Source organism: Genypterus blacodes, unplaced genomic scaffold (assembly GCF_046128005.1).
Source record: "Genypterus blacodes isolate CSIRO-AG114 ecotype Tasmania unplaced genomic scaffold, CSIRO-AGI_Gbla_v1 ptg000027l_1, whole genome shotgun sequence".
Taxonomy (NCBI): Eukaryota; Metazoa; Chordata; class Actinopteri; order Ophidiiformes; family Ophidiidae; genus Genypterus; species Genypterus blacodes.
In genome coordinates this window covers 136,333-149,617 of record NW_027466840.1, presented here as the reverse complement: position 1 = coordinate 149,617, position 13,285 = coordinate 136,333, and the positions used below count along the sequence as shown (strand labels likewise).

Genomic DNA, 13,285 nt, shown 5'->3' with positions numbered 1-13,285 from the left:
CGCCTGAGGAATGTTTGTGACGTTAAACTGTAGGCAGACATGCAACACAGAGACAGAAACACAAGAGATGTTGTATACAGTATATTTCCACTGTATCATTTACAGTATTCGTGGAAAAAGTGGTTACGAAACTGGAACCTTTGCCTTTCTATTTCACGAAGTACGTTAATATCAAAGGTAAACGTTGAATATTGTCTGTAGGTATCACAATGCTTCTGCAATGAAATATAAACACGTGTTAACATATTGTTAGCGTTGACCTAGCTGCGCACTTACAGGACGAAGATATGCCTCTTATTTTCCGCGAATCTACGGAACCACACCAAAAGATGGCGACGAGGATTGTGTAGAGATGCATGTCAGAGTGAACTGTGCACTGACAACATTCTATTGCGAGAGAAACAGCCTCAAACGTCCTAGTAGAGTCAATGTCGACTTGCAGCATATCAAAATGTCCGGCTCTTCCTGCAACACGGGGTCACGTGGGGATGCCGAAGCTTCCCATTGGCTTTCGCGTGCACCCCGTGATTGCAACGACCAATCAGATGAAGGTTTTTCTGGCCGCATTAATTCAACGCTGCAATACACAATTGATCAACTTCTATGGAGACCGGGAGTACTTTTATTCAGGATAAAACATTTATACATATAAGCAAAACACGACATATAGAGAGACTGAACTTTACAGCACGAGATGCAGTAGGATTCATTTCAACCATATACCAACTGCGAGCTGTCAGGAGATAATAAATTACAACTTATTTGGAATTTAGCAACTAAACAGAAAAGGAAGTGAGTCTAACTAAACTCCTACGTGGTACTCGTGATGATACTTTGCAGAAAAAAAGGTTTTGCATACAGAACTAGAAATAAATTTCTTGAAGAAAATGTGCTGTGCTCAAATATGTTCACAGAAATCACGTACTTTATACAGAATTTGTTTGTAGACTTGCATAGAAAGGTTTGCAGAAAATGTTTCCCTTTTTTGTTAAATGTTTCAAATCAACAGAGGAAGTCAATACAGCATCTTAGAGATAAAATGTAAATTGAAACATGTGCTAGTAAACATCTCTGTAGTAAAATTGCCAACATTGCATCAGCATCAAGGACTGCATCAGCCTGACACAACTGTTGGTTTTAATTGTCTAATAATCATTGTAATCAATAAACGTGTTATTATTATTTTTGGGAAGTGTGATTTGTAAATTTTGTTGATCTCCCATCTACTATTCCGGAGTTTCATTCTAGGAAAGGAAATTTTCTCAGACTGCATATACCTAAGACTTTAAAACAAATTGTACAAATAAGTGTCATCATAATAGATATACACAATGGAAAGACAACGACATCTTTGGATGACTTTATTAATAATCAATTTTTACAAAATGTACCATACACTTTAAAAAGTACGTTGAAATAAGATCAAACAAAAAAACACCGAACTTGAAAGGCATTGTGCAGTGATATCAATCAACAAACAGTTTTAGGCACTTAAATTTAAGCCATTGAATGTGAAGGTAAACCAGAAGCCTCTTCCACAGTTTAGCTGAATGATTGAGTCATTTTTCGTGGTTAATTCGTGAGTAAAGGCCCGTACTGCACAGTGACTCTTTGCTCTGGAGATAAGAAAGGTCTCGGATCATGCCTGGGAAGGAATAGGAGTCCAGGGGTGGACGGAGAGGAAACACTGGCATCATTCCTGATGTCATGTATGGTGATATAAAACTCGCCACAGTGCCGTTTGCAGAATATGCCAGTCGCAGTGGACTGACGCCCAGACGAGGGTTGAGCCCATACAGGCCTTCTACCCCGGTGTGTGTAGATGTGGCATGGAGGGGGGAGAAGGCAGATTTGTTCCCCAGAGCGCTGGGCAAACCCATCGCAGGCCTGAGCGTGTTTGTGTGTGCATGGGACAAACTATCTGAGTCTGTTTTGTTCTCTTTGGAGTGCAACATGAGTTCAATTGATTTCACAATGTCACCTTTGCATGTTCTCACCACCGACTCCAGGGTGTCCCGTTTCTGGTGTGGGAAGATCTTGGCCATGATTTGGGTCGGGTCCCGGTCAAGAGTTGGGTATTCCTTGGGTTTCTCCGATTCAGACCCTGACTCTGGATCTGAGGGGGACAACGATCTCTGCGGGCTCTCGATGTGGTCTGACCGCTGATCAAATGCCGGGGATGGACTTGCGCTGTCCTCATTGAATACAGCACCGGAGGCTTCTTTGCTTGAGGAAAGCTCCTTGTCACTTGGAGAGGCCAGGCGTGTGGTGTGAGGGGCAAAGAGAGGGCGATCTATGAATCCGTTATACAAGTCAAACTTGTTGAATTTATCATCTGAAATATAGACAGAAGAAGAAAAGGTGGTTATGAATGATCGGCCATCCTTTGTTTTCATTATGCACTATGACCGTTGAAATGTAAAGTTACATAGATTTACGTCACCATTTTAGGGGTAAATTAATACAGTAAGTAGTGATTATGAGCTATACAAGAACCATAAATTTAAACAAAAAGTAAGAACAATAAATTACTTTTCCAGCTTGTTTCGAATTACTTGTTAATAGTCCGTTAATGAAAACAAATTAAAACCTTTCCCGTCCGAGCTCAACTCACCTTTTGGCGTCTCTGATCGGAAAACATCGAAATTGGGAGCCGTCTTGGCGCTGCTGCTGCCGGCCGCGGGCGCTCCTGGACCCGTCGGTGACCCCTGGGAGATCCCGGCTTCGGCGCTCGTCGCTGCTCCAGGGTACAAGAAGCGGAGCTCCCGGGCCTCGCTCTCCTCCTGCGCCTGTTGCCTGCGCAGCGCCACCTGCGCCGCCATCACCCGCTGCCTCTCTGCTATCAGCGTACACTTGGCGCACACGCAGTCTCGCCAGCGGCAAAAGCGCTTGTGGCCTTTAAGCGCGGATACCACGCCGTGGTTCCGGCATCTGGCGCACTTAGGTGTGCGGGGGTAGCCTCTCTCCAGCGTCGGGGTGCAAGCCCGGAGGAAGAGAGGCGGAGGGCGCAGGAGAGAAGGAGGCATTTGCAGGCCGCCAACAGACAGTGGATTGCTGCTGTGCCCGGTCAAGCCGAGCGGTCTGATCCTACCGCCGTCCATTGCTATCTGAAGGATGAAGCGCAGTTATTCGAGTGTTGTCATTCAGTTTGCTGTGACCCTTTCTGGAAGCCCGGCGTTCCTGCACTGCTGCCGAGGCTACACGAACCAGCGCTTTAAGTGTCTCCTCCGCAGGTGGTTGGACGTGAAACACAACACCGCGGTCACACCCCTTTCCGCTCAAACCTGTTAAGACCCCATCATGTTTATTTGCATCCGGGATGAACGGCGGCCTAATCTGATGCAACTGAGCCTGCACAGCATGGCGACGTTTTACACCACTTTTTTTAGGTTTTAGGTTTTAGGCCTCAGCACACAATCCATCGTCTCTTCAATAGGAATTTCCTGATAGTAGTGCCCCGTGGGTTACATCCAATAATATTTCAACCCAAGTCTATTGCATATTGACCTGCTATGTTTTGACCTTTAGCCTTCAAAGCAGTGGAATTTGATGGATTAAAACTTTAACAGACTGTATGTCAATATCCAAGAAAAGCAATGTTCCTTCAGGTCAGTTAGATACAATAACCCCCCCTGGATACTACTACTGAGCAATGAATATTCACAGTTAAGATGTTAAGATGTTTACACAACAATGGTTGTCACAAAAGGAACAAGTAAGGAACAGGAGTAAGGAACAGGTAATTATCTACCTGGTTATTCTGTTGAACAAATTACCCGAACAAAAGGTCCCATCTGTCAACAAACACCCCAACAAGATTGGTGGAGAACTAATCACACCTGGTCACATGTTTCATTCATTTCTTCTCGGATCCAGGATCCAGGAACAGGATCCAGTTACACGCAAACAGATTGCTTTACCGTTATTGCATGAACACAACTTGGCATAATGTGACAAACACACCAGCGCTCACCAGGGGAAACGCATACCTAAAACAATGTTGGCCTGCTGCCCACACAAGGATACATTTTCACATATGCAACACACACACACACACACACACACACCCACACACACACACACACACACAGACAAACATTCACACTTTTCGCAGGTAGTAGTATTGCCCACATGCAATCCCACCCAATATCCTTGAAACCCTGTAAATTAATAATGTTTGACTTTGTGTCAAAGTTGAGCAGTATAGATTTAACTATTCCTGTTTTTTTTGTCCACCTCCAATGTGTGGGTACAGTAATTCCATTCCACTCGTGCGATATGCCAGGAGCAAACGAGCATTGAAATGATAAATGAAACGGTAAGAATGACAGCAGTCTTAAGTATTACACATTGCACAATTATCGGCAATTGTAAGGTCTCACTTTAGTTTTGATTCCGCCAAACACCCTCTGAATAATAGATGGGAGATACAAAAAAAAGGCAGTGGATGGAAGCACTCAACCCCCTTGAGGAGTTTTACAAAGATAACGATTCCCTTAAGAGGATCTCTGAGGAGGGACTGCTGCAGTGAAGGCGAGGCAAATTGCTATTGTTATAATATGCAATAATGTGATGCAGATATAGCTTGAAGTAGTCCCTAATATTATCTTACCAGGCTTACCCACTGGTGTGTGTTGGGTCTTGATGATAAAGGAAAACTGCTGAATTTAGAATTAAACTTATGAGTGACTGATTTCTTCACTTTCTCCGTCCTTTTCAGTCTCTTTATTTCCACCACCCCCCTGAGCACTCCAAGTCATGGATCTTATCAGCTGCCTGCATGAGGTATCTAATGTCTTTTTTGGTGCTGCAATATGCACACACAAACACATACAATCACCACATGTGCACATACACAATCTATGCTCTAATGTGTTTAAGCAGCTAGATAATGACTTGTATGGAGAGACCGAGCGAGTGCTGCTATTTGCAGAAAGATGTTCCGGAAGGATTGGGTCTTGATAGGGGCCGGTAAAGACTCTCTCTCTCTCCAGCTGTTGAATACAACCCCCGAACACGACGATAATCTGCGATGCGTCCATCAACACGGATATCAAACATCAGCAAATGAATGCCAGTGATGCAGATGCATGTTTGCTGTGTGGACGCACATGCGGTCGTTTATCATTTCATCTATTGTGAAGTGGAATTTAATGTTTGGATTTGTTGATATCCAGGCACATTAAGCTGCTCTCACCTGTCTGTTGGTTTATATGAAAAAGCAACAACCTTAACATGCACGAAGGGGGTGACTGGTGCGTGTGAAGGTTGTGTCAATCCCCTGTGTGTGTGTGTGTGTGTGTGTGTGTGTGTGTGTGTGTGTGTGTGCTGATCACACAAGGGTTCATTTTCAGCCGTACTCACTAATTACACAGATGCGAAAATTAGGAAAAAATAATGTTTTGAACACTGCTTTATTTATGGATAAAAATGACAGTATTGTACATTCAGCTTATTATTATTTCTGCAGTGGGTTACCAGTCTGTAATAGGATAATAATATACATCTTACTAAATTAATATTTTACACCCAAGTGCACACTAGTCCCTGCATTATAGAACATAGTTGGGAATAAAATGACCCCTGACACTGAGCAAGCTGCAGGGATTATCTGGGATAAGTGCAGTAAGGGTAGATATGACTAGACAGTGTCTTAATTGTGTTCTTAACAGATCTGCCCATGTCAGATATGGTGTTTCATCACAGCATGTGCCTCCCGGGACAGGGCTTTATCGGTCCAAGTTCTTATCTCACGCAAAGGTGGCTGCTAATCTACTCGCAAATCTCACAAAACCTGATTACGTCTCACACTGTCAGAGGGGTGTGGGTAGAGGAGGTAAGAAGGCAGAGCAGAGTGGAAAGGAAACGGATTATTAAAGCGAATATCACGACAAAAACCTTATGTTTGGAGTCCGAATTGCAACTTGTAAATCTATTATGAAAGGCTTGTTGTGATTATTCTGAACTACTCATTTATTTGTGCCATAACTGTGACTTTTCATGCTCAATGGCAGAAAGTCAGATGTTATTGTTACCAACTCTGAATCATAGAAGCTGAAGAAGTCGTCACATGACCCGTCTTTGACATGGCTACATTGCAGCGTCTTAAATTTCAAGACTGCTGCATTGTCTTTTAAATGCAGCACTCAAATTACAACAAATTCCCCTGTCTTTCAGCACGTGAAGGGCATTGGCTTTAGTGTGTTTGCTTTCTCATCAGTCTCTTCGCACTCTTGTCACTCAAGTGCCACACAGTTGCCTCCTCTCCACTGCTGACAGGGTGAAGGGCCACCAGTGAGGGTCATCGGGTTGTTTGGGCTGCTGGTGCGACTACGCATTACAGATTTACTCGTCATTATGTGTCTTAAATCTCAATATGTATTTGCAATTTTTGCGACAGTGCCAGTTTGGTATATTTCAAAGCTCTCTTCCAAGTATATTTGAATGTGTTCCATGTTGCATGTGTGGGCTCAGCGCAGCTCAGCTTGGAACATCGCTTTAGTGCTTTCAACATCATTTCCTCTGTTTTTATTTTGTGCCGAAGGATGTTGACTGTTGCCGTGCGGTTGGACTCGCGTCTCTGTTTACAACGCCTGCAGCACAATTTATAATTCTGCAAGCATCCACACAGAAACACAGAAACTTTCTCCGGAGATGAAAGCAAGTAGTTTTGTTCTGTAAAAATGTTGGCTCAAAATGTAACAATTAGTTTGACACGATCTTTGAAAATAATCACCAACACACAATTTGAGTACGTAATGTTATCTTTGAAATTGCACCTATTGATCGTTGACCACAGTTTCGTCAACACCCGATGAGAACATTTTGAGTAATTCTCCTAAATATGAATCCTATTGGAAGTAATAATGATATTCTCCTCTTTAATTGATCTAAATGCCAAAAATATCTCAGGTAATCACTATTTTTCTGCCTAAAATGCACTCAGTTGGAGTTGTTCAAATATCCTGGAGCTAGAATTTTTATTCTATCTGAACATCTGGTGTATCATTTCACATCCTAAGCAGAGAGCAGTTGAAGCGTCCACATACGTTTATACACACACCTGTGCATTTGAATACATGGGACAATGCATTTTGCTCCCAATGCCCCGGGACTATAATCTGCTATCTCTTGTCATCTTCTTACCCCCTATGCAGTATTCCTCCACTCACTATCTCTAGTCACTGTCCTTTTCTCCTCCCCTCACACCTTTATTGGTGGTCTGAGCCTGGTAGGTATCCATCAGGGCCCCTTACTTAGCCCGGCAATGCCTCAGTGCCAGTGAACAATAGTGGGCCAACAGCAGCTCAGTTTGCTCAAGAGCCCTGACTATATGTGTGTGTATGTGCGTGTGTGGGCATGGTTGTGTGGGTATACACCCGTGTGCACATTTTAATCATGCATATTACATCTGCATCAACACATTGCTTCATTTACATCTGTGAGGAAATGCAGGCTCGCTTCTCAACAGGTAGCCACTAGTTTGGTGTGTGCTCGAGTGCTAATAATGTGCAAAGGTGTGTGTGTGTGTGTGTGTGTGCGTGTGTGTGGTAGGGAACATTAGCACTTGGAAACGTTCTGGTCAGGTGCCAGTGAATGCAACCTGCACTGTCTAAACAGATTAGAGCTAAAATCGATGAGTTCCTCATTGTGCACTCACTCTGGCTACTCTCTCTGTTTGTTTCCTGTCAAACACATCTCTTTGTTTAACGATACACTTACAAGGACAGCCTTCACAATGCATATCTTAGTGGCAGATGAGCAAAACCCTCTGTGATGGATTTGAAGTGTCAGGTTTCTACGTGTGTGTTTTTTTTCCCATAAAAATGTGACACTTGATAGAGCAGTAAAAATGTAATCGAGCAGGAAATGGATGGGCTACTGACAGATGCGAGGATGCCTTTGTCACTTAGCAAACATGAATAAGCACTTAAACCATGAAGAAAATGTATCTGTGATAAAGAAGATGTCTCGCTTTTGTTTAGTTTAGATCTTCTGTTTCTTTTCAGCAAAGCTTGCATTGGAAGACAAGGAGCCATTTGGAGTAAATAGAGCTCTAAAACAATCTGGCCTATGTATATTATCAATATTCCCAACCTTTCTCATATGCAAACATGCAACAATCAGACCTCCAAAGCTTTGTTTACAGGGCCTCGACTGAGAGGCTCTCTCGTCATTCTGTCTGCTACTGAGAAAGTGAGGAAAGCTTGCAGAACACTTTGCAGCAGGGGGACAAAGCAGGGGAATTTTTGGAAGCAGCACATGTTATCTTGTTAAATAAAATGTGCACAAAAAAAGCAGGAAACCTTTGAGAAAAACGGTATGAACACGCAGAGGGGGAGGTGGCGCAAAGAGATGGAGGTAAATGTGCTATCAGATTGGCTCAGAGACATCAGCGCTGTGCATCTCCACAAGAGTGTTATGGGAAAATACTCCCAGCCTACAGTGACAGAAAATTACATCTTAGAAATCATAAAACATTGTTCCTGATAGTAACCAATATCTGTAAACAAATCAGGCAGGAGCTGTGAATCAGATTAGAGGGAACACAAAACCATCAGAAAAGTGGCAGCATTACTGAGTCAGACTGCATGTGTGATGCTTGGGAAGAATGATTGACTCATCTTTGTTCATTTGAATGTATGCATTGAGTGTTATCGCATTGTTTGTCATAAATATCCCTTTAAACAGCATTGAGCTCATTTGGAGGAATACATTTTGTAACTACTGGATGTCCCAAAGTTGTAGCAGGAACAACATTCTGACTTTTGCTCATAGATACACCTACCTAACCAGCTCAACTGTCTTTACACTTTGCCCCTAGCATACCAGCAAACTCACCAACCAAAACATAATGTTTCAACTGTCTATTTCTCACAACCACTGAGTCATGATAAATCTGTTACAGTTGAAGTGAAAGAGCACAATGCTGTCTTTATTTTTTCCACCTTACTTATTTCATTGCATATGCATTACTGAAGTCATACGTAGTCGGATGTAGTCATCAAGTGGATGTGAGCTACTTTCTGTGGATGTGTGCAATCCAGCCACTAAGTAATTGAAGGGATAAAAGTTTACAGTATGGCAAATAAAGCAAATATTAAATTCTGGAGCGGCAGGGCTTTTGTTTTTAAAAATAATATCCACAAGAAGGTTTCTCTTAAATCTAGTCGCACAAATAATAAAGCAGAGTGATAAAAGGGTTAGGGTTAGGTCTTGGGTTCATAACAACTCGCTTTAGAATTTAGACAAGCCACTCAAGCCTGGTACTGAGTTTTTGAAGTACTAGTAGTTGTAGGGGCCATGAACCATGAGGTTTGTTTGGTGTTTGACATTGTCAGTTATATTGGGTGAAATAAAGTTATTAATCATATTTTATATGTCAGCGACCCTTTTTTGGACAAATCCAATTTGGCCTGACCTCAGTCTCTCAGCCACTTCTTGTTTGTTTTCCTGAAGTTGCTACAAGTCTGAAATATGAATGATTGCTGTACACTTATTCAACCCTCCCAGTCGGCATGAACACAGCAGAGGTCAGATAAACATTGCTTGAAGGCTGCTCTACCTGGTTCAAGGCTGCCAGAAATGGATTTACCTTTTTGGTCTCAGTTTTATTTGAATTCTCCTTAAGACGTTCTAGATTTATTACCGCGTGTCTCTTGAGTATTTTCGACTCTAGGCTTAAGCGGATAGAAAACTTAGCCAGTAAAATGTTGAATTATAGAATTTACTTATAGAATTTACCATAGTAGGACATTGGTTAAAGTTGAGTAAGATTTGTTTCCTTCCCTGTAGTGCCGTTGGCACCACACCATAGCAACAAGCATCTACATGGACTGGCACCTGGCCACGGTTCAAAGCCAGTGGCATAGCCAGTGAAGTACAGAGACAGAGGAACAGATAACAATACACACTGCACTCTATTCAGAAGTATGAAGTGCAAAATGCTGGCTGCATGCAGATCTAACACAGATAAAGCAAAAACACAAAATAAAGCCTTGACCACAGGTGTGAACAAAGCACAACTTTTAAAAACATTTACAAATGAGGGAGCACATGAATCCTTGGGGAGGTTTTTGAAGCTCTCACTCCTTCCCGTCTACAAACCTGAAGATAAATGGGATCTTTTATCAGTTTAGATGTTGTATAATTATTCAACTGAAGTCCCAACATCAATGCGGGTATTAGATTTTAAAGAACTGCAACCTTAAGTTCAGACGCTTTGGTGAATTTATCTGATCATGACACCCTGAATCACACACATGACTTATCAGCTCCATCATTTCCAGTTTGGTTAAGCTCCTCTTCTCAAAGCTTTGGAGTGTGAGAAAGTAGCACCACTTTGAAGTTCTAAAACTTTTTACAAACTAGCTTGAATAATTGGCCCTGTTAAGTCTGCTAAGTTAATTATGAACTGAATTTCCCAGTAAGTTGATCTGAAGTAATGCATTATCAATTGTTGTTTTTCCAACATGAAATATGTAAGATTAAACCACAGGGAATTTAAGTAAGCAGTTCGTCATTTCATACTGGTATGCGTGAAGGTTAAGTGTTTCAACATCATAACAGGTTGCATCCTTATTTAACCTGAAGCACCTTCAGTCAGCCTCTTGTTGATTTGAAAGCATAGCATCATTTGAGTGGCTGAAATAGTTGTAGTGACTGTCGAAAGTGTGTGTGTGTGTGGGCCAAGTTTCGAGTGTGAAAATACCGGCTTTAGGATAGCAAAATAGTAGAGTGTCATCTGCAAATACAGCAACATTCACACAACAAACCACTTTGTTTATTAACATGCAGAGATGGAAAATGGCCAAGTACTCTTACTGGAATAAACAGCACCTCAACATTACATTTTGAGCAATTTTATACTTCTGATGGAATTATTGTACATAAAACTCCACTACACAGAGGGATGTAGTTCTGTGTTCTTCCTATTTTTGGATTTGTTCTACATTGGTTTTAGTGGTTATTATGGACTAGAGACGCTTGCTTATGAACTTGCATAGAGTATATCCATAATTCATCTCCTGGGACTATTAGAAAAACCAAAAACATTATACGTTATAGGAAAATATCTTGATATATACAGTATAGACATAATGCTGGCCGTACAATCAATAAATCAATTATTTATCACTCTGAAAATGGTTTAATGTAAAACTTCACACTATTGTTAACACTGCCTCTTTGCTATTACTATCATGTTGATGGAATTATGTGCGTAATGGTGTATTTAAAGGATCTAAGTAATTCTTTCACCACTGTTATTTTGTTATTCTCCCGTAAATTGCTACTTATATTTATTGCCTAATAGGTCGTTTACCAATCCTTACTGACTTCACCGCCACCGCTGTCTTTTCCTTGCCCTGGCCTGGGTCACAGTGCGGTCAGATGGCCTGTTTCAAGGAGCTTCTAATTTTGGGATCAGGGCTTAATGAGAGGACGAGAAAACAACCTGCTGGTGAGAACGAGGGGGGCGAGGACAGGACACAAAGGACAGCAGAGTGCTTCATTGAAACTCAAGTGCCTCCGTTGTGTTTCTTTTGTACGATTCTTGTCAGACCTGCCCCTCTCCTATAATAACGAATCCTTTGACAAGTGATTAACTTCCCCACTTGTTTTAATGGCAGGCCTCAGTATAAATGTTGTGGAATTCAATACCTTTTAAGTAGATTTCTACATGATTTAAGTTAAAAATTCAAGTTAAAATGTACCCATGGATGAATCTGATGGAATTCCTTAAGAATGTACGTGAGTGATTACTTAATTTAAGCATGATGAACATGAGGGAATGCAGAGGTGTCTTACTTTTATTATAAATAATACATCCGATCCTGTCAATGCTTGAGTAAATTGATCATCTACACCAGAGTAGGCCTATGTTGATTTAGGGTGATGTCATCGTAATTATTGTGTTTAAATGACATTGAAAATTGTGTTCATTTGGGTAGAATTGAAGTTTACAGTGAAATAGAATTTAGCAGACAAGCAGAAACCTTTAAATTATCCACTTATCTAATATAATTGGGAAGAATTGATGTAATTCTCTTTTAGCCTATTAGGCTAATGCACATTTCCTCTTTTCTGCCTGAATAGGAGGATTTAGTTTTCATCCTGAAATTTGTCAAATTTGTCTCCCTTTCCCTGAAGACGTGGCTTTGATCCTCTTAGGCCAGCAGGGGGTACGGGATTCCCCAAAGGGAAAACTACCTCCTGAAGGGAGAATTGTTTTTACCCCAGCTGTGTTTTGCCTGTGCTGCAACATCTAATCCCAAATACTATTGCATCAAATCAATGCCTGGACTTTTTTCTTATTAAGGACAACCTGGTTTCCAATAGCAAACAAGGTGCTTCAACCCCCCCAGTGAGGAAGACAAGCTGAGGCTGCCCCTTCCAACAAAACAAAACAACACACCACTCCACAACAGCATGACACTTCCTCAGTCGGTAAATGAGATGAAAGCTTCAACTGTGAACACAGTGGCTCCAAAGCCCTGCTACCCCACTAGTGTGGAATAAAAGCAGCCTGTCCACCTGCAACAAAAGTCAAACACAACAGGGGAAAACATCAAAGTCTCATTTTGTTGGGAGAAACACCTATAGGTTTTTAGGAGCCTACTGAGAAAAGTGCAGGTGAATTTTCAGGTAATCACACACTTACTCAAAGTGCTACATTTTATTTGTGTACCTAAATTTTAGGTCCATACATTGAAACCTTTTATTAGAGAACATTTGAGCAAGCTTTCACCATTTACAGCGTTCTTGCTTCCTGTCACGTCTTTACTTGAGAAAAGCAGGAATACTTAGATTTGAACTCCAAACCAACTGCAACTTCAGCACTGTTTTAATAACCAAAGTTTGACCAAAAACTCAGCAGGTAGTTTGTTAGATGGATTCACATTTTTAGATGTATTAAGATATCTGCACCCTGCAAGGGCATTTCATTCTTAATTTAAATTGCTGCAGAATCACATGATGCATTTCTTTTAATTCAGAGCATAACTATTTTCCAAAAATACAGTTGAGATTATTAGACATGTTTATATATCTTGCGCATAATTATTTGTTATCTATAGCAATTGAAGTAATGTTCAGCTTGCACAGAGAGGTACTGTGTAGCTGAAGAATGAGTTTTTAGTTCTTTATCCTCAAGTGGATTTACCAGAGTCTCTGCAATACGATCGCTCTTTGGCACAAGCAAAACTACAATTAACAAGCTCAAGGTGTGAAAGTCTTTAAACAACGGCCTCTTTTGTACTTAATGTAAACTGTGCTCTGAAAAGAC

At 41.3% G+C, this 13,285-nt stretch overlaps 2 protein-coding genes across 3 annotated transcripts in view; both read right to left on the bottom strand.

Annotated features, from left to right (window-relative positions):
- LOC142993059 (glucosidase 2 subunit beta-like) overlaps window positions 1–459 on the bottom strand; it is a 93,878-nt gene extending 93,419 nt beyond the window's left edge. For both annotated transcript variants that reach the window (XM_076143666.1, XM_076143667.1), the window contains exon 1: window positions 277–459. In XM_076143666.1, the coding sequence (XP_075999781.1) occupies window positions 277–445 (169 nt within the window). In that variant the 5' untranslated portion in view covers window positions 446–459. The remainder of the gene's footprint in view (window positions 1–276) is intronic.
- A 340-nt stretch (window positions 460–799) lies between these two features.
- On the bottom strand, window positions 800–3,221 carry LOC142993190 (doublesex- and mab-3-related transcription factor A1-like). The gene is made up of 2 exons (XM_076143883.1): window positions 2,615–3,221; window positions 800–2,335 (listed from the first exon to the last, which is right to left on the bottom strand). Exons 1-2 carry the CDS (start codon window positions 3,099–3,101, stop codon window positions 1,560–1,562), a joined length of 1,263 nt encoding a protein of 420 aa, XP_075999998.1. The 5' UTR covers window positions 3,102–3,221; the 3' UTR covers window positions 800–1,559.
- Window positions 3,222–13,285: the final 10,064 nt, after the last annotated feature.